Source organism: Topomyia yanbarensis, chromosome 1 (assembly GCF_030247195.1).
Source record: "Topomyia yanbarensis strain Yona2022 chromosome 1, ASM3024719v1, whole genome shotgun sequence".
NCBI classification, from domain to species: Eukaryota; Metazoa; Arthropoda; class Insecta; order Diptera; family Culicidae; genus Topomyia; species Topomyia yanbarensis.
The window spans coordinates 149,382,336-149,404,279 of NC_080670.1; the positions used below are offsets into that span (position 1 = coordinate 149,382,336).

Genomic DNA, 21,944 nt, shown 5'->3' on the forward strand with positions numbered 1-21,944 from the left:
CGACGAAATATGATTCTCTATCACCCCTCGAGAGATTCTTAGCGATGAACCAAACACCCTGTATATGATAGAGCTTCTTGGTTTAATTCCAGCGAATTAGTCTGCATACTCCCACAACTTCAAGTGCGCTCGGAAACTCATCTTAGTTAAATCTTTTGAGACTGAAGAATATGTGTATAGTTTTGTTCGATCGCATCCGTCAGTCCCGATCCCTTACCTTTTTAATCGTCAACAGACACGAAAATAATGTACATTCAAGCGTTTCACCCGCACTTGATTTTTATCGAGCTTAATAAAACTTGAACAATTATTAAAATATTAAAATTTGCTGAGCAGGAAATGCCGCCCCCTGATTTTGCCGCTCGGGGTGCTTGCCCCCTTCCCCCCTCCCTTAGCGCTGACACTGCGCTGAATATCAGCGACGTGATAACCGAGTTTACAGCGGCCGGTTAAAGCACTGATCAGCATGCCCCGATGTTATTTTGGATAATGTAAGAAGTTTTTCAAATTTGCTTTTTGCAAAAAAGGTTTTGTTTCACGATAATTTTGTAGATAGCGCCTATAGCTGCAGTGCTCGGTTGAAGCGCGAGACCAGATCTATGTTTTTATCCAACTTTAAATTGGCAAAGTATCCTCAGGACCAATAAAGTCAATCTCCGAGCCTGCTTTGACCAATTCGTTGGCCCATTTATTACCAGTAATACCGGAATATCCGGACATCCAAACGAGATTGATTGTATTGTAAAGGCTTTGTTCTTCGATTTGAATTCAATATGTAATCATTAGCTTTGACTGTGAATTGTCCGAACTACAGGCGTTAGCTGCAGTTTGACTTGCGAAACGAAACTTTGTCGGACAAGATTTGCCGATGAGCCAGTTATACCCTGCATACTATCAGGAATATCAGAGAGATATATTCGGCTTTTCAGCCAATAAATAATATCGAACACAATTTTTTATAATGTCCAGACGTTTCGACCGTTGGTATCGGCCTTCTTCGCCCGAAACCAACGGTCGAAACGTCTGGACATTATAAAAAAGTAGTGTTCGATATTATTTATTGACTGAAAAGCCGAATAAACCCCTCTGTACCAACGACAGTCGTAACATCACCTATTATCAGGAATATCTCTACTTGGAATACAGTACAGTATCTACCGAGCGAGTAAGACTGTTCCGATCCAATTTCGCAACTGAGTACCTGTTTCAGCGATCACTAACCTGTAGTCTGTATGCACATGATAGCACTTGTTGTTTAAGGTGGATATGTAGAGGTTCAATGTTTAGAGAGCCGCTGTCGAAGTTGCCGTTAAAGCATCAGTCAACGCCATGAGCATCGTTCTGTGCGCAGATAGTTAACTTTGACTGGATCTTCACCACCTCGTCCTTCTTTCATCACATAAGGTATGACAGTAGAGCCAAGGAGCGGAAGGGACTGCATACGTACAAAGAGCAGAGGTCTCCAAATCGTGAAGAATGGCAAAATACGGTGGGAAAGTCACGGGCCAGGAAACTGTATTCCCAGATGATGACGAGGCCTCATTATCTCATCATGGATCATGAGACTTACGTTAAGGTGCACTTCCGGCAGCTTTCAGGGCTACTGTTCTTCACCGCTCAGCACAAGTTTGATGTTCCGAAGGAAGTAAGGAAACAGAAACTTTCAAAGCTTGCCGATACATACATGATTTGGCAAGTGATCTGCGCATGTGGCAAACGGAGTTTGTGACTACCTGGACTGTACACGGGGAGATCTACCTCAAAGAGTGTCTACCCAAGCGTCTGCTTCCTCCGTTGAAGCAACACGAGGTTCTTACGATCTTCTGGCCTGATCTAGCTTTGTTCCACGATTCAAATGTTGTTCTGGAGCAATACGAAGCCAACGGGATCACTTTCGTACCTAAGGACATTAACACCCCCAACGCACAGGAACTAAGGCCCATCGAAAAATACTGGACGATTACGAAGTAGGCACTACGGAAGCATCCCAAGGAGGTCAAATCTGAGAAAAATAAGAAGAAAATGTGGGCTACATTACAGAAGCAGCCTCAGCTAAATATTGTACAGAATCTAATGAGTGGAGATAAGCGTAAGGGGCGAATGTACGGTTACGGTATTGAAGTTGACCGAAATAAATTTTAAAAGTTTACTAATGGGTTATATTTTTTTGTCGTTTGAAAAAAATCGGTTCATTAGGTAATTTTCTACGGCGTGTTTTCCGTGATGGAATTTAATGTTTAATTATTTAAGTGTGTAACCCAAAATTTTCCCTAAAAATCAGTACAGACTGTCGAAGAACACGCACGTTTTCTTGATTCTAAATTCAACGGTAGCTCGACATCAGGAATCCAGAGTCAGTGTGTTGATTTATCGGTCAGTTTTGTTAGCGTGTACACGCTAATTAAAGAAATGTAAAAGTAAAGCCTATTAGTATTGATGTACTAAAAATTGTAGTATTTAGTACTAGTGCACAATTGTTATGTGCCAGTCGTATGTCTATTCGTGTATGTGTTCCTCAGAGTATTTGTGACAGCTGGTTCAGGAAATCGATACAGAACTGACGTATATGATAGAATAGTGGGTAATTCTTCCTCGGATTCCTTGTGCACATTTTTCCGGTGTTCACCTCGTGCATTACATGGGATTCATTCGGGAAGATCGGATTGGATATATTATTAAGACACAAATCTCCGATCAACATTGACAACATACCATTTCAGTCAGTCGCTATTGATTCCTGGACAACTTAATTTATCGACGCCAGTGGCGGATTCAGGGGGAGGGTCCTGGGGGTCCGGACCCCCTCCGAAATTATTTTATTTGTTGAGAGATTTTAAATGAGTTTAAATTTTATATTAGTTTCAAACTCAAAATCATTTCAAAAAAAAATTTACCTGCAATACTGATACTCATTAAATAATATTATTACGTATTACGAATTGCACAATTTTCATTTTAAAAGCGAAAATTCGGACCCCTCCCGAAATATTTTTTCTAGATCCGCCTCTGATCGACGCACGTGAATCATTCATTCCCGGTCAGCATTGCATGATAAAATTTTAATAGAATGCAATTATCGTTACTGTTGTTCTTTTCGTCTACTTCATCAGTCTGTTTTTGTTGGGCTTCTGTTAGTTTGGATTTTCACTACTCATGTAAACCAAAAATTGTATCGGTCAATTTATACACTTCTAATTAACTCTTTGCATCCTTTTTTATTCGGCATATTATATGTTCTTTTATTACTATATCTTAAATTAGATTAACACTAGCACTCAATAACATAATCAACTGCATACTCTCTGATATATACTCACAATCTGTCCCAACGTACAAACGCATGACCTTCGCGATAACACAAACCTAATCACAAACGCGAACATTCAATTGCAATCATCCACACATACTTCCGCCCGCGATATCGCCAGGATTAAAACTCCCCGGTAAGTTAACGTTTTTTCACGTCCGGAAGTCTCTACCCTCGGTCCTAGCAGCCTAGACTCATGCCTTCAGTTGGATCAATAAAAAAAAATGACGGTCATATTCACTAGGAAACTCGTTCCATGGCGATGTGACCGGGAACTCTAGTGATATGAGGGGAACTCTAGTATCTGAACCGTACACTGAAAATTAAGCATCAGAGTCACGGTCAGCGCGATCATTCAAAAACGCACACAAGAGTATGCGAATAGCCAAACGGTTGTAAAATCGAATTTATCTACGCGAAGTTACATATACGCTAGCAGACACGACAAACACGTTAACATACAAACGCTTGAGCTTCGTCTACGCACAACTATGCCCCCAATCCATCGTAAGGTGGTCCCTACCCATGAAATCATGAGTAGAGAGCACCTTACGAGTGGAAGACAGGATAACGGAGTAAATTACTAACCTCAATCAGTTGGAGGAAACCTCCCGTTTCCTCCTGAAATCCTGAAATACATGAGACGCGCCTTTCTAACAACCATCAGTCGGGTTAAATAAGGTATTGCAAAATTCTTCATTATCTGGCCGGATGTTATTGTTTGTTCCCGTATAATGCGCGTAAATGCCTATGCTTACGAGCCCGCCCAACCCTATTTTGGCCCTTCGTTATAAGCAATAATATGAAAGTTACCTTATGAACAATTGCAGTCTACTGTAAGTCTACCCAAATCCCAATAAAAAAAGTCTACCCGCATCCACTGATCAAGTCTTGAACATATTTTGTATTTCCTGTTGAAAATATATTTATGTAGATTGAAATATACTACAAATATACTAGTAAAGATAATAGTGATACTAAACAATATACGAAAAAGACACAACCACATAGTTTATGGATAGCTCCTTTATCACATAGAGCCATGCGATTCTGGAGAATACAAATTGCGATACGTACAACTGAGACAATCTAATTTCCTGAATATAATTATTTTGTATCACCTCAGATGCAAGTTTTGTCAACAAACCAACCACTCTAGTGCTATGCTCGCCTAGGAACCAGAACTAATACAAGACGCGTGTCATGCCAATTTAGTAGCTAATTTCTCTTATGAATCCTAATAATTGATGACACTCTTCCTAGTTTCTTTTTTTGCCTGAAATTGACCGTACCATTTCCGAGAGCAAGACCAAGGACCAAGGCCGCAAGCATCTGCCAGCATCATCGCATTGGCGCTACTGGTTCTTCGCCAGTCATCGAGCCATCTGCACTTCCCGTTTGTCGTATTCTAGCTGGCGCTCTTAATTATAATTTGACGCTATTTAGGGTTACCCGTATTCCCCGAGCAATTCGGATGGCCGTGGTATCAGATGTCTAGCGCGGGGCCGTTACTACAGCAGGAATGAGTGAGTCCATCCGCATGGTCCTCTACCGAGACCGGAACGGAAGACGATGGACGTCCTACTTTGTCAGACAATTTATCGCTGCCAGACGACCGAAAATGTATACAGCGATTTTTAAGAGAACCCTGCTGCATGACGACGCTCTTGACTTTTATTTTAGTTTCGCCTGCTGCTGCTGCTGTTGCTGTTGCCGTTGCATGAATCTGTTTGTGTTTCGTCGTCCGGTGTCTGGCGGAGAGAGGCTTGCTTTTATGGAGTGAAAATGTTTTCTTTTTTTGCCGGTCCATTTTTCGTCGGATTGCTTTTCTTTGCAGATTTGGCAATGCTGCATTGGAGCGACGGACAGGGTTTACAATACGTTGACGGAATAATACGCGATGAAATATCAAGGTATAAACAACCACCGTTTACACAATCGTTTTGGCATAAAGAAATGTCTAACTGGTCTGTGTATATTTTTATTATTCGGGAAATTAAAGTCTGTCGGTCCCGTTCCTACCTATCAGTCTGTTCATCATTGGTTAATCGTTATGTGTCCGACACGGTACCCGGGTACCTTTTTAGGTTTCAATTCATGAAATTCGTATGTTTTATCCATAGCTGGAAGTTGAAACTTTGTGACATCTTAGAACTTCACTAAGTCAAGCTTTTGGGTTAATAATATTGTTGATATAGTAAGGGGGGAGTTAGGAGGGGCTCCTGAATTTTTTTTACTACGTAACAGGCCGAAGTGGGTATCCGGGTACCCACAAAACTGAAATACCAATAACTAAGGTAATTTCCAACCGATTTTGATGCTTTTGGGTGTTTTGGATTCAGGAACTCATCCGCTTTTGGACTTGATAAAAATGAATCGGGTTACTTCATTCGGTTTCCGGGAATCCGGATTTCCGGAAGCAGGTTCCAGTACTCGGATACTATTTGGAAACTTCAATGGAATACTAGCAACATGGGTATCAAAATTCTTGGAATTGCATCAGTAGGCTGTATCTCGTGGTTTTGGAACCATTTGGTGATTAGAGCTCGGAACGGACATTCCGGAGCAGGTTTACGTGGGTGAGTGTTCATTCCATTCCAATTTCATTTTTTAAATTGCCATAGGGTCCCATAACAATAAAAAACAGACTTCCGAGACAATTTGAAGTGTTTTGATACTCATATTGCTAGGATATTATTAAAATTTACAAATCATACCCTAGTATTGGCACATTACCCCGGAAAATCCGGATTACCAAGCACCAGATCCATTCATTCGGTTCAATTTTACAGAATCAAAAAGTGGACGAGTTCCTGAATCCAAAAAAAATCTAAAAGTATCCAAATCGGATAAAGGAAGCCATAGTTATGAGCATTTCAATTTGTGGGTACCCGGGTACCCACGTTGGCCTAAAAGGTGTTTTTTTTTGTTGGACATATAACAGTTAATTTTCGTCCCTCTGCAAGAGTACAAATGTAACCTATATTATTAATATATTACTAAATATTATACCAAATTTAATGAACCTATGTAGACCACGGATTATATCACGATTTTATTCCCTCTGCCGAATTCAGATGGTTTGGCGTGAATCAATTGTCACCTATCAATTGCGAATCAGATAACTTATCTAACTCATCTGTAGTTTAGAACTATCTTAAAATTTATCGTCTATAGGCCTAATAAAAATAAATCACAACAATATTCCATTTCTCCTACTTTTTGCTATGGTTCACAATTCCCCACGAAACTAAAAAATGCCGAATACACGCATTTCACACAATCTGTCATATCTCAAACAAGATATTAATTGTTTTAAATTGCTTCAGCCTGCGGATGTATTCAGGAGTCTTTATCAATGTTAGTTCAAATATTGCAAATCGACCAATGTTTATGGGAAACTATGTTCACAACTCCCCACCGTCCTCTACTATTTGAATTCACTTTACACCCCGACGTTACGTTTTGGAGATAAATTTTTAATTAGGCGGAGATTTATTCATAAAACGGCGGAATTTTTCGTGAAAAACAGCAATTTTTATTTCAGATGAGTAATAATTAATTGAAAAAGTATCCCAAAAACTCAACGTAGGGATTCGGTATGTTTACATAGAATGTGTATGCAAAGTTTGAAAGGAATCGGTTAAGTAGTTTTAGAATGGCAGCTCACACTGCCAATCGTGTTTTCCAGAGACATTCTACAAAAAGCTTCGCTACCGAGTCGCTTGTCGATATTTTTGCAAGAAAAAATTACAGAATATTATAGAAATGATACATTATAATGTACAAAAGTTTTGATCAGTTCGCTTAATCCAAACTACTAAAACAATTCACAAAAAAGTATTTTTTAACGCTGAAACCGTTATCCCACAGCCTCACCCCCCTCCCTTAACGAAACACCGATTTTTATATTAGTTTTATTCGTCTAGCATTTTAGCAAGGTTTTCCCACAGAGAACAGACGTCCATCTTCAGCATTCAACTTGTGTAAAATCTCTAACGGTTTCGAAGGTAGTTTGGATATCTAAACCAGGTGTGCTACTGTCGTCATGTTTTTTTGTGGCTGAGTTCGACAGAATTGACAGCGGTTATTCCTCTACCCAGTCAAACTAGTCCGGAACCGATTCGGACTTCCAGCATGAATTCCAGCTCAAATGCGTCAACCGATAGAGTCGGAATCGGTTGTTTTCTTTGAGCTAGATTCCATGCTGAGTCCATCCAGGATTTCGAACCGGTTCTGGAATCGATTTGATTGATAGTTGGGATAGGTTGGTGTGGCGGCGCTAGTGTTTATCGTATATTAATTCAAATGTTTACACACGTTTTTTAAATATTTTTGTCATGGATGTCTGTTCTCTGTGGTTTTCCGTTGGAGTGTTTCATTTTTGTTCCTATTTCCTACAGGTCTGCAGTTCCATAATATTTTTCTTAACCTTAGAACGTTGCATTTGGGGTTCGCAGTACCCAAAGAGAAGCGGTACTATCGTACTGAAACCCTAAGTACCGGTAGTACCGGTAAAGTACCGGAACTCGAATATTTTTTTTTAAATTCGAAAAAAGCTTCAAAGTGAAAATCAATGCTCAAACTGATGACCTTATTCTCAGATGATTGATTTGTGCTGATAAAAAAAAACATGTTTATTGTTTTTAATTGATTCGGAATGGCATGACTCACTTCAGCAAAAAATATTTTTCGTATGCAACAACCTTCTTTTATTTCGAAATCTAGACCACTTTGAAATCAATAACTGCTAAGCGGTACGGCTTTTGTCGACTTCAACAGATGGTAAATGTAAGAAACACTATTAACAACAGTAAATCAAAGCGAGAATGTCAGTAAATCCGAGCAGGTTGCTCGCATTTCCTCTCTTGATTTTCTGTAAATGGGTTTCGACCAAGGCTCCTTGCTTTCCTGTAAACTATGGAGTTTTGCTGAATTTTCCGATCACCAATAATTACAAATAACCCCAATTTGGAGTAGTCTAAAATTGTTAGCTACTAAATCGCTGTTCGTTCTTTTATAAATAATGGTTTAAGAGCAAACCAAAGTCATGATTAAGACCATAGTCTTATTACGCGCCACCCAGTGAATAATGGAAACCAATCAGAATGTCGCTAATGAAAAAAATCATAGCAAATTTTTACGTCTCTTACGCTAGATGTGAATATCTTGAAGTTTCGTACAAGATCGTCAAAATTGAATTTCGACAAAATAAAGCAGGAATTTAAACATACCGTTCAGTACAACGGGAGCTAGAAACTTATAAAAGGTAATTAATATAATTAAAAGTCATCTTCCAGACCGAAACAGGTCCCCCTAGAGAGTCCACATATTTTTCATAAAAAAAATTGTATGGTACTGAAAATACCGGTACTGGCTTTTGTTCAGTACCGGTATTACTGTACCAAAAATGGGTCGGTATTCCCGGGATTTTCGGTACCGGTATAACCGGTACCACAACCCAAAACTTGCACTTGCGTTTTCCACCCTAGAACGTTGCACTGGGGTACAAATGTACCCCACGCGTTTGATCGCAATTTTTGCAGGTAAAAATGAAATCAAAAGAAATGTATAATATATCATTTTCTACGTTTTTTAATTGCAAACACAGCTGTGTAAGTAAAAGTACGTAATTTCTGATAAACGTAAATGTGTGATTGGATGTTGAGACTACTTAGTGTAGCGTAAAGGAAACGTTCGTGGCCTATAAAATGTTTATTACCAACCTGTACACAGGGTTATTTTTCAGCAGGCACCTGGCGAGTCTGGCTAGTTTCTACTACAGGCTACCTCAGAACGTAATGAAACTTCTATTTCTAACTCGGCATCTCGGTACGCATTTGGTTGTGTACAGGACGACGGCCGGTTTTCAAATTTCGACCCGCGAGAATCAAGGGGCTTGGTAAACTGGAGTGGTAATTGGTGGCCGTAGTGTAAATTTTGTAACAGATGGAAGAGCGCTTCTGTCTCACGCGAACTCACATTAGTATTCATTAGTAATTCATAAATAAATATAGTAGTAATTCATAAATAAAAATAAGTAAAAATAAATAATTCTTTGTAAATGTACCATTTGTATGTAAAGCAGTTAAAAAACTAATACCGGACGCAACAACTGAATCAACTAAACAAAATAAAAGTAATTTCAAAAATTAGCACATAACTCCATTCAATCACACTTTGAATTTAAATTCATCTTATAAGAGGGTACTCAGAAAAAAACTTTAACCGAAATTTTCAGACTTGCATTCAGAACTTCAAGATACCAGCCAAACCGTTTACGAAATTATTGAGTGGTTAGCGTCTCGTATCCAAGAGACCTATGATCTACTGTGGCTATGACCTTGATTTCTGAAGTGATGATACATTTGATATGGCAGTTATATACGAAATTTGGCAAGAAAATGACCTAACTTTGAAAATTTTTACGATGATCAACAGTATGGAATTTATTTGATGCATTATTCCTATCAAAATCTTATGGTAATCTTTTGGCAACTGATACATATTCTAAACCGCTCATAAGAAGTTGGCTATTAAAACTTTCACTCTAATTCACTTCAATTTTATTATAAAATTTTGATATTATTTACAAATTTATTGGCATAATACTTAAAACATGTAACCGTTCGCGCTACGAGTCCCGAAAGTTATTGATAAACTTGGCGGTTTATGCGCCACTCTCGCTATCGAGAGACCACCGGTAGTTTTCGCTTGCCCGACTATTTTTTTTGAGAACTCCTCAGGGGACGACTCGAACGGCTATTCTTAATTCAATCTAAAGCTCGCCAAATTGAATTCGCCACGGTAAACTCGCCAAATCAACCGCCAAACCTGTAAACTATTTCGCTCGTTTGGTTAACACAGGAGGTGCTGTAAAGAACACTTTCGGTTCGAACTCAAACGGAAATAAATGTAACTTAATGAAATGCAATTTTATTTTAGGCAACGTAACGCAAAGGAACTGATTTTAATAAAAATGAACGTATGGCAACTTGATCGAATTTGAAATCTTTTACTATTGAAGTTCGTTCGTATCGGACAGTTTTGCTCTAATGGTGGAAAATAAAAACACTCATGACTATGAAAGGGTTTCCACCTACCTGCGCGCAGGGTTTGTAGCCGACGATGACGGGCGATGACTGATGACGGAACTAGTAATGTTGACGAATGGAGTGCCACCAGCCGTATTCGATGGCGACGACTGCAGATGCCACCAAGCGTGATGGCGGCTGACGAAGCTTCGGCGGCGAGAACGATGGCGGCAAAAAGGACGCTCGCAAAGGTAGATGCGGCGCCTGACGCTCGACTCGTGTGCGATATGGCCGAAATTAAAGTTGCGGAGGGTGGCGCGGCTGGACGGAAGCTTCCGATTTATTCTCACAAGAGCAAACGTGACGACACAAGGGACGTACGTTTCCCGGGAAAGTCTTCCACGGAGGCCAACGTGTTCTGGATGGCCTTCGCGTACTGAGATTATGCTACGGACCACCTCAGAACGGAATGAAACCGCCCGCTTCAGACTCGGCACCTCGGTACGCTTTTGGCTACGTACGGGACGAGGGCCGGCTCTCGGACTTCGACCCACGAAGAAGTGTAACGTAGAAATCGGGTCGGCACTCACAAGCGGTTATTGGTGGCCGCTGTGTAAATTTCGCAACAGTATAAGCGAACTTACCACCTCTCCGTTTGACTACCACAATGGCGGGCCTTGACGAACCACACGAGTCTGTTCACACTAAACGTAGATGACGCCTCCTCCGGCGCCGTGGACTTCCGATAGTCCAAATTAACCCAGCCCGTACAATATAAAGCGCCCGTTGGACGAGCGCTTTCTTGTACTAATCTGAGGCAAAACTCAGAAGTTGGACGTTATGACCAGTTTTTGGTAGAAAGAACTTTATAACTCTTAACTCAGTTTGAAATAAACGAATTTAAGCACTGCGAAACACGTCCAGAACTTCTGGATACCAGCCGAACTGTTAACGAAATGCGCGAGTAGTTCAAATTCCTCGTCTACGAAACCTCTGTTCAAAGACCTGAGGCGGTTACTTTCCGAGATGGCGATTTTTTGATGTGGCGGTTATATACATAATTGGCGCGAAAATAATCTCCATAACACAACGTGGTTCATTTCATATTTTCCAATAGAGATAATAGCCGTCTTATAGCGTTACCCTTAGCCAAGACATAACCCTTACAGTAAAATTATTTCCGATACGCCTTCTCTTTGGTTTATATTTTGTGGCATCTAAACTCAGCTATAATTACTTTATTTTTAATGCATAATTTAAAATTATCTTTGCAATAATTGTCGCAAACACACAAAACGTTACAAACGTTACTCCGTGGTCTCGGCAAATACTTGCAACGGTATTTTAGCCGTGACTTATTCGATAGCAAAAAGTTTTACCCGGTGATGGAAACTTAGCTAGGGTTACTGTTTTTTTTTTTTTTTTTTTTTTTTTTATTTTACAATGGAGAAGACCTTTATGTCCTAGCCCAGTACACGTGCTAACGGTAGGGTCCAATCTACCACACGGGGTGCACTGGGGGCGTGTCGGACTCGAATGGTGACCAGCCATTAATACCGACTAAACTCCATTGGGCTCCGCCATCATTCCTCCCAGGAACTACCTCTCGGTATTACTTCTGGGGGGATGGCTGTACTATATGTACTCATTCACTCTCACTCACGCGATCATACATCCTGTATGAGGCTTACTTTGGTGCTCTCTCAATCACATTTTGATTCACTCTCAAACACTCCCACATGAGGCTGACTTTTGTGCTCACCTTTTACGTTCCATGCGAGGCTGACTTGTGTGCTCACCTTACTCATTCCTTGCTAGGCTTACTTTTGTGCTCGCCCTACCCATCCATGTGAGGCTGACTTGGGTGCTCACCCTATCACCTGATTCACTCTCAATCGTGCCACTCTATTGTACCTTTGTCACTCCCTCTGGCATCCCATGTGGGACATTTTTCTTAGGCCCCACTTCTGACATACCATGCGAGGCTGACTTTTGTGCTCACCTTTTTCATTCCTTGCTAGGCTGACTTTTGTGCTAGCCTCTACCAACCTGTGAGGCTGACTTTTATGCTCACCCTTAACATGCAGTGTGAGACTGACTTGGATGCTCACCCTTTCACTCCTCTGCCACGCCATGAGGCATCGATAGCTTAGTTCCAACATACTACGCTACGACCCTCCCGTCTTGGCATGAGGCAGTCCACTTATACGCCTATACACTCACTCTTCTGTCTTGCTTCGGGGTGGCTGGGTTTACCCCTTACGCGGTTGCCATTCGCTGCGCCAACCTACCTCGGCATGAACAGACCATTCACTCTCTTATTTTGCGCTTGGCCTTTTTCGCTCCAACTAACCAATCACTAGTTAGCCGTGCCCGCCGTCTGTTGCTCGGTTCGCCAGATTACCTGTAGCCTACTGGCAATCTGGATGGTAGCAGCCGAGACTGCGTTCCACTTCTCCACCGTTTGACACATCCGCTGGATAAGGGTATCCGGGGTTGTGTCCCAGCCACAGACGTCAAGCATTGCTCTTCTTTCGACGTCGAACCGATGACATACGAACAGTATGTGTTCGGCAGTTTCGTCTACACCTGGGCAGTCCGGGCAGACTGGGACCTTCGCGTGCCCGAACCTGTGGAGGTACTGTCGGAAACAGCCATGGCCTGACAGGAATTGTGTCAGGTGGAAGTGAACTTCCCCCATGGGGTCTTCCCACCCAGCTCGATATGTTAGGTATCAGCCGGTGGGTCCACCTACCTTTCGAGGAGTTGTCCCACTCACGCTGCCATCTGGCGACCGAGGTCACCCTGGTGCGCTCGCGGGCTCCTCTATTTCCACGTAGCTCGAAGCACTCCTCATCTTCCCGAATGACCAGCCCGACTGGCATCATGTTCGCTATCACGCAGGATGCATCGTGTGATACCGTGCGGTAGGCACATATCACTCTGAGGCACATCACGCGGTAGGTGCTCTCCAGTTTCTGTAGGTAACTGGTTACCCTCAGTGCTCTTGACCATGACGGGCCGCCGTACCTGAGGATAGATACGGCAACGCCTGCCAGTAACCTACGTCTACTGGCGCACACCTTTGAGCTGTTGGACATCATTCTCGATAGAGCCGCAACAGCAGTCGACGCTCTCTTGCATATATAGTCGACATGGCTGCCGAAGGTCAGCTTGTCGTCTATAATGACTCCGAGAGACTTCAGACTTCGCTGTGAGGTGATCGCGACTTCTCCCACATGGATAACTGCATGTTGTGCCGACTTGCGGTTGTTGACGATAACTACCTCCGTCTTATGATGAGCGAGCTCCAGGCCTCTCGCGCTCATCCATTCCTCCACCGTGCTGATCGCGTGTTCTGCGGTTAGTTCTACCTCAGGAATTGACTCCTCGTAGACCTCCAAGGTTACGTCGTCGGCAAAGCCGACGATCTTGACCCCAGGAGGAAACTTCAGTCTCAGAACCCCGTCATACAAGAGGTTCCATAACACCGGGCCTAGGATCGAGCCCTGCCGGACTCCGGCGGTAATCGGAAGCCATTTCTGACCGGCATCGGTCTCGTATAGCAGTACGCGATTCTGGAAGTAACTTTCCAGGATCCGGTACAGACACACCGGTAGGCTAAGCCGGTGTAACGAGAGCGCGATGGCATCCCAGCTTGCGCTGTTGAATGCGTTCTTCACGTAAAGTGTCACTAACGCACAGTATCGAATACCTCGCCTTTTCCTTTGGATCGCCATCTCGGCAGTATTTATCACTGAGTTGAGAGCGTCCATTGTGGACTTACCCTTCCGAAAGCCAAACTGGTTGCTTGACAGACCGTCCGTTCCTTCCGCGTACGGGGTTAGCCTGTTGAGGATGATCCTCTCAAGCAGTTTGCCTGTCGTGTCGATCAGACAGTTTGGTCTGTACGCCGATGGGTCGCCTGGCGGCTTCCCGGGTTTCGGCAGCAGCACCAATTTCTGCCTTTTCCATCTATCGGGGAAACGGCACTCGTCAAGGCATCTCTGCATAGCTAGCCTGAACATGTTCGGGTTCGCTATGATCGCTGCCTTGAGAGCGTTGTTTGGAACTCCATCCGGCCCTGGAGCTTTGTTCATTGCTAGGGATTTAGCCACTGCGAGTAGTTCTTCATTCGTCACTGGAGCCACCATTTCGGTCGTGCCCGCACTGTCTCGTAGTGCAGGTGGCCAGGGGCTTGTGGCTCGAGACGGGAAGAGTACTTCGATAATCGTTGCCAACCGGTCCGGAGACCGTTCTGGGGGTGAGGAGCCCCCTTTGGTCTTGGCCATCACAATCCGGTAGGCGTCACCCCACGGATTCGCGTTGGCACTCTCACACAGGTTGTCGAAACACGCTCTCTTGCTGCTTTTAATGGCCTTGTTAAGGGGCAATTTCGCAGCTCGAAACACTTCACGGCGGTTCTCTCTTGCATCCTTGGTGCGAGCTCTTTGCATCCTACGTCTAGCTCTGAGGCAGGCTGACCGTAGAGCTGCATTCTCGACACTCCACCAGTATACCGGGCATCTACCGTTTCTTGGCAGTGTTTTTCTCGGCATAGTGGCGTCGCACGCGCGTTATATAACAGCTACCAGCGCATCCCCGCTTAGACTGTCGGTGTTGGCCTCCAGTCCCGGGGCCGCGGTGAAAGCTTCGCTGTCGAAGTGATTGGACTTCCACCCGCGTACCTGACAGGGATCTCCCGCGCTCGGATGCTGCACACCATAGTTGATCCTAAAACGGATTGCTAAATGATCGCTATGGGTGTAGCCTTCGTCTACCCTCCATTCCATGCCTGGAGCCAGACTCGGGCTGGCAAATGTTACGTCAATCCACGCCTCCATCCCATTTCTACGGAATGTACTAGCGGAGCCATTATTAGCTAGCACAGTATCGAGTTTCGCAAGCGCCTCCATTAGCGCTTGACCCCTGCTATTTGAACAGCGGCTGCCCCACTCCACTGTCCAAGCGTTAAAGTCTCCCGCTATGACTACCGATTTCCGGCCCACTAGGTCCGACGAGAGCCTGTCAATCATCTGGTTAAACTGTTCTATTGGCCACCTTGGTGGAGCGTAGCAGCTGCAATAGAACTCACCATTGATCTTGGCAATCGCAACACCCTCGGCGGAGGAGTGTATTACCTCTTGAACCGGGAACCGTCCCATTGTACAGATGGCCACCATTCCAGTAGCGCTCCGACACCCAATTGCCGTTGCCGGCAGGGATGCTGTACGGGTCCGACTGCCACAGCAGCTGTTGGGCTGCTGCACAATTATTAAGATTTAGCTGTGTGACGTTCACGGCTTCTTCTTATTTGCCTCACCGAAGGGACACGAAGGTCCGCCCATAGCATGTTTATGGGCTTGCTTCTTAGCGGTGCAGATAAGGCACTTGTGCGCCTTAGTGCAACCCCGCTCCTTATGCCCCTCCTCGCCGCAGCGACGACATAGTTTGTTCCTTTCTATGTTCTTGCACTCGTAAGCTTTGTGGCCGGACTCAAGGCACCGATAGCACCTATCCACTGAAGGCGGCTGGGGTATGCTAATTGGGGATACCGACCAGCCGATCTTCAGCTTACCTTTCTCGGTTACCTTTTTGGCATCCGCCTTCAGTAGCCTGAGGTAGGCTACTTGGGTGCCAGAGGGTCCATCTCTAAATCGCACAGAGGCCCGCTCGATTGTGATGTCGCATTGCTCCTTAACGGCTGCGACGACATCTTCTGCGGTCGTGAACTCGTCCAGATGCTTGCACTGGAGAGTCATTTCCGCCCCCAGCGACCTGACCTGGGCGCCTTCACCAAGGACCTCTTGGGCCAAGGCCTTGTACACCGCACTAGATTGTGCGCCTCGCTTCAGCACCAGAAGCATTTCTCCCGTGTTGGTGCGTCTCACGCCACGCACATCTTGCCCAAGGGCCGAAAGGCTTTCGGCCGCCTTCATCGACTTTAGGACGTCGGCGTATTTGTCCTTGTCGGTTTTTAACCACAAGGCCTCGCCTCTGTCCTTGGCCTTCTTCGCGGGCCGCGGTACCTCAGGTGTCGGTGCCGGCTTCTTCTTGGTGACCAGCGTACAGGGGTTTGGGCCCCCCTGCCCCGGTCGCGCCGGGTAGCTGGTACCATCGCTCTGCCCAGCAAGGTCACTCTCGCCCTCGCTTACCTCGGCCAAACGGCGTTTGGCCTTAACGGTTGCACGCCGTGTGGTGTCGGTTTTTGCACCCTCGCCTGGCGACTTCCTAGGGCGCTTCGCGTTCGATGCCGTCTTACGATTGCCCTTGCCCTTGCCTTTTCCCTTCGAGGGGAACTCGGCCGCCGCTTCGAGCGAAATGGCTGCTCCATAGAAGGTGAAGGCCACTGTCTGAGTGCCTGTATCGACCTTCTCTCTTCCCTCCCTCTTGGAGGCCACTGTCTGGGTTTCTCTGTCGGACTTCTCCCGACATTCCTCCCTCTTGGCATAAGCCTGCTGTTTCTGTCTTGCGACCCGAACAGTTTTCCGGAGCTCCAGGAGACTCTGCTTTAACTCCTTGCTTATGTTTTGCTTTGCGCTAGTGAACTCGATTATTGAATCGAGCTGCTCCACCACCTTGCGCATCGCGGATAGTGGCCCGTCCAGTGCGTTGGTAGGGCTATTTCCTACCACTACTGGGGGGTCACTGGTGCTATCAGATGCAGCACTCGTCGCTCCACTACTCTCCCCACGGGGGGGAGACCTCGCCAAACCACCTCCAGCAAAAAGGTTTGGCACCTCTGTTTGTTTGTTTTTGTTTTTATTTGTCTCCATGTTTGAACCCACGAGTAGCGCGAGAATAAATGTCCGCCACGCCAGAGCTCCGCATTAACGTGGTAAGGGACGCTTACTGTGGGGGTTGCCCAGGTACCCCACAGGCTCCGTTAACGATCGAGCATTTTTTCACCCCCTCGATCACTCATCCCTCGGCACGGGTCGCTTCACGCCTTGGAATTGGGGTTATGACCTATCTTGCTTTACGTGGTGACCGCGGCCCAGATCATCACAACCATCCTCCTTTACCAGGGCTTTGGACCTGTAGCTCTGGTTCTCAATAGTTTCATGTACGTATATTATTACAGACATGCTACTACTGAGATCCGTCATTCGCTAGCGGAGTTAGGTGTCGCGGAGTTGAAGGTGTAGAAGGGTATAAGTTCTAAGATTCGCTCCACGCAAGCGATGCCACCTGTAAAACATGGTTTATTAGGTAGTTCCTTAAGTAGTCTTCCAGTTTTTGATTATTTGAAATGTTTTGGTTCTTTTCTAACTTTGGGTAGCCGGCTACCGAGAGTATTCTGTTTCCTAAACAAAAACGATTTAAATTTCACACAGCCGACTGTTGGAGTATTGCCTAGAAAAGCCAATTTGATCTGCGTAATGGGCTGGATCACTATTTTTTGCAACACTATTTAGTCAGATTTTGCTATTTCTTCTCTATTTCGGTTGAAAACTACTGAGCGATAACACGTTGTACAGACAAAAAGTTATGATAACACGAGATGTTATTTTCTCGACTAGATCTGTTCGCACGAACTCTGCTACTATCAACAGAAGGCTGATAGAACCCAGTCGTCGCCAGTCTAAGGACCAAATGCCATCAATAGACTTATACTCACATGAAGGCAGGAAGTAGGAGATTCGTAAGAACTGTGTTATTACACCGTTTGATTATCTATACAAGTAAAATTCTATTACCAACTAAAAAATTACGATGCGATGATGTTTATGTCAACTGTAATATTAAGATTTTGTTAGCTTGTATGTAAATAATGTTTCAAAACTAATTGGACGTAGAATGCATTATTAATTGCAAGCAAACATATTTACGGTTTTGCAAACCCTACCACGCTGTAGCAAAGTATTCCAAGCGAAAAGCGAGAAAGGATGTGTCTGACGCTCCGTGGCTTTTCCCCTGGCAGTTTTCTCCCGGCCAGCAGCCCTACCATGTGCATGGTTTTTATTGCTCCACAGTGGCGAATATTTTCGCTATTTTTACTACAACGCGCTCGAAATTGCATGCATCTGATGGATTTTTTCATTCAGACATCGAAACACACCGACAACAAAAAAAAAACTAACGAAAATGAACGGACGGGTGATTGAGCTCCGTTTGGTATGCGTTCGGCAGTGCGTTGAACTTGACCAGAATTTTTGGAAATTTTTAGATACATTGCCGGAGTGATTGATGAGGTGAAGAGGATCGCTACATGGACGTTCTCGACCAAAAAGCTCTGATCATTTATTATTCTTTTTGCTTGATAACACTCATGACAGCAGTTTGCCGAACTATATGTACAAGCAGCGAGGAAAAATTGGAATCCAGATTTTTGAACCAAATTAAACAACATACAGGTACTCATATACATTTCCGAAAAAATGGCTACTAATTTTAAATGTTGTTCTAGAGACTTGTAGATCACACAAAAAAAGTCCATTAACTATAGGTGAACACATCATTTTGATTCAACAGTAAATTCTAACGATACTCATCATTAGGTTGATATACGGTAGTACATATGACTTGTTACTAAAAGATGAACATAAACGATATGTTCAATCAATGCGGGAAATTGGAACTAAAGCTAAACATTCTAAAAACCTATGGCGTATTTTTGTTTTGATTGATGCCACCATCCGTTAAGGAATAATACTATAAATCGATAAATAATCCGACTTGTTCGTCGTACCTACCGTAGGTGTACGACTTTCCCACATTATTGGCGATATGGATGATCCAGACTATCCTTATATCCAAAAGTGACGAGTCTTGTACACTTTTCAGGGAAACCATTTATGTCTTGCATTAGGCGTCATTTTTATTTATTTAAAGTCACTTGCACTGAAAGATGAGGATTTTCAAAGCGATATGAAAAAGTGAAATTCGATCACCTTACTTTGGCAGTCAAATTTTCAAATCAAATGTAAACCAGAGCTGTCTAGTTTCTAAAAAAATTTTCCTTTTTTGTGTTCAAGGAATCATCATAGATATATGGTTCCTTTGTGATAGATACCTCGAATAGAGGTCCAAACCAGATGCGGATCCAGAGAGAGGGTCATGGGGATCCGGACACCCCCTTTCTACAACTTATTGAGAAATTAGTTTAATTTTAAAATTTGATTAATTTTAGTATTCAAACATTTCAAACGAAAATTTTCACTGATTTTCATTGAATGAGGTTATTATGTATTACGTATTGTGCAATTCTCATTTCAAAATAGAAATCTCAGGCCCCCACTTTTTTCTAGATCCGACCCCGTTCCGAACTATAAGACTTCCATATTAGGCACAGTTCCCCTATATGGTTAATTTATAAATAAAGGTTCCAACGGAGTTCAAGTGAGTAATTATAACCGAAACAAATTATTCACAAGATTTAGTTTTTTGCTCAAAAACAATCAGTTGAATCTTTAATGAAGATTTGATAGCTCTATTTGCTGCTATGAAAAAACAGAAGTCGGTGGTACTAAATCCCAGTACCCAGTATCGTATTCATCGGTGTCGAATATGGATTTCAAATGGAAATTCGAAACGTCCCACGACTTGTACGAACACAATCTACGCTTTATTCGTACGCTATTGGAAGTTTTAGGACTTGACTGGCTGGTGGAGAACTACAAACCCAACTACCGTACATTTATAACCTTCGGTGCAATAACAAGCGCCTTTTTTGGCTGCATTTACAGCTGTGTTTTCTACTATCCGAACTGGTTCAAGGTCATGGAAGTTATGATTGTGATAAGCTTCTGTGCTCAGGTAAGCAGAAAAATTCTTTTTCTTCGTAACTGTGTAATTAGTTTTGTTTTTTCATAGGGCTTAGTTAAACTATATAATGGATATATCTACAAAGACTTCTTCGTGCTAATGTACGATCGGCTGAACAAATTTCATTTTAAGCATCGCAATCATAAACGTAACAACGCATCCTTGTTGCTACTAATGCAACGCATCCATTTAGTATCAAGAGCTATCCACATATTGTACTCGGGGACATGTCTCATCTATCTAATTTACCCTATGTATATGTATTGGAAGCATGGTGAAAGAGTTCTCATGTTTGCGCTCAGAATTCCTTATGTTGATGCTGATTCGTTCAATGGCTATGTGATTACGATGGGCATGCAGATCATTATGTTAATTTTAGCTACGGCAGGTTTCTCCGCAGCCGATGTCGCCATTTTGCTTTTCGTAGCCAGTCTGGCTGGATTTGTTGATGTCTTTATAAATGATTTTAACGAACTAAATATGGAACTAAACGCTACAACACGCAATGAAAACGAAGTTCAGAGGAAAGTTAGGGCGATTTGCGTCCAGCATCAAAATTTAATACAGTAGCTTTCTAATTTGAACTGTACTTTATAGCAATTAATTAGAATCTTTCATTTTATAGGTATGAATCGGACCTTGACGAGCGTTATATTTTTACGTGTATGGTTCAAGTTGTTTCTTCGACAATGTGTATAAGTGTATCGTTGTTCCTGGGTGTCATTGTAAAGTATGTGCCGGCGTATGTTCTGTTTTTTACAACCACATGTCAATTGTTGGAATTTTGTTTACTAGGAACTATTTTAACGGTTAAGGTATACCATTTTAGAGCTATTTTTGATAACATGAACCACAGAGAATACAATTCCATATTCGAACAAACAAGTATAAAATACTTGTGTGAACATTTAAATGAATACTCGTTCAAACACTAGCGCCACCGTGCTAGTATATCCCAGCTGTCAATTCAGTCAAACTCAAACTCATTAACGCATCTATTTGTTACTTTTTACTGAACTGAAATGCTTGAGGTCGACGTCCGTACTCTATGCACGAGCTTTAAATGTTTTAATTTTATTTTCAGAACGAAGAAATGACGGACGCCATTTACAATGCTCACTGGTATTTGATGAAAAAACCCGAGCAAAATAGTTTTCTGATAATGCTACACAAAAGCCAAAACTTCATCGAAATGACGGTGGGTGGTTTTGCGCCACTCAATATAACCACTTTTGTTGCGGTATATGATTTGAGAACGTGGCAAGCAAGTGTTTCATTGTGTATTCTTTTTTTGCAGATAATGAACAGAATATATTCCTATTTTACAATGATGATCGGCGTTTTGGAGTAAGAATTATTACACACAAAGATGAAGAAAAAAGTTTTCGGACATGATTGTTGCGGTTATACTGTCAAGTAACAATACAGGTTTTGAAGAGTTGTGTTCGTTCTCTTAAAAAATAAAAACTAAACTGAAACTGTAATATGTTGCTTTTTAGTGTGCATTCATTGCGATGACATACATATTTTAATGCAAATATCGATTACAATTGAAGCTTCAGGTACAATTTCTTGTATTAGTAGGCGAGTTGACTGTAAAACGTCTCCAAGAAAACAACAATTCGGAAATAGCATAAACCGCACGAATACCAAGAGCAGTAGCGCAATCTATCGTTAAAAATTCTTTGGAGTATGACTCTACTGAAAATGTGCGCAGAACTGGACGTCCAGGGAAACTGTCAAACAGTGTTAAGCGCGATTCAGACGATTCATCAGCTTCCGTCAACGTCAATGGAACGTCACCGTTCCGTCAGGATAAGTTAAATACGTTTCTC

At 43.0% G+C, this 21,944-nt stretch overlaps 1 protein-coding gene across 1 annotated transcript in view; it reads left to right on the plus strand.

The window, feature by feature from the left end:
• LOC131677029 (uncharacterized) overlaps nucleotides 1-21,581 on the plus strand; it is a 441,434-nt gene extending 419,853 nt beyond the window's left edge. The window contains exons 4-5 of the mRNA XM_058956541.1: nucleotides 21,194-21,349; nucleotides 21,407-21,581. Of these exons, the coding sequence (XP_058812524.1) occupies nucleotides 21,194-21,349; nucleotides 21,407-21,460 (210 nt within the window). The 3' untranslated portion in view covers nucleotides 21,461-21,581. The remainder of the gene's footprint in view (nucleotides 1-21,193; nucleotides 21,350-21,406) is intronic.
• The last annotated feature ends 363 nt before the right edge of the window (nucleotides 21,582-21,944 follow it).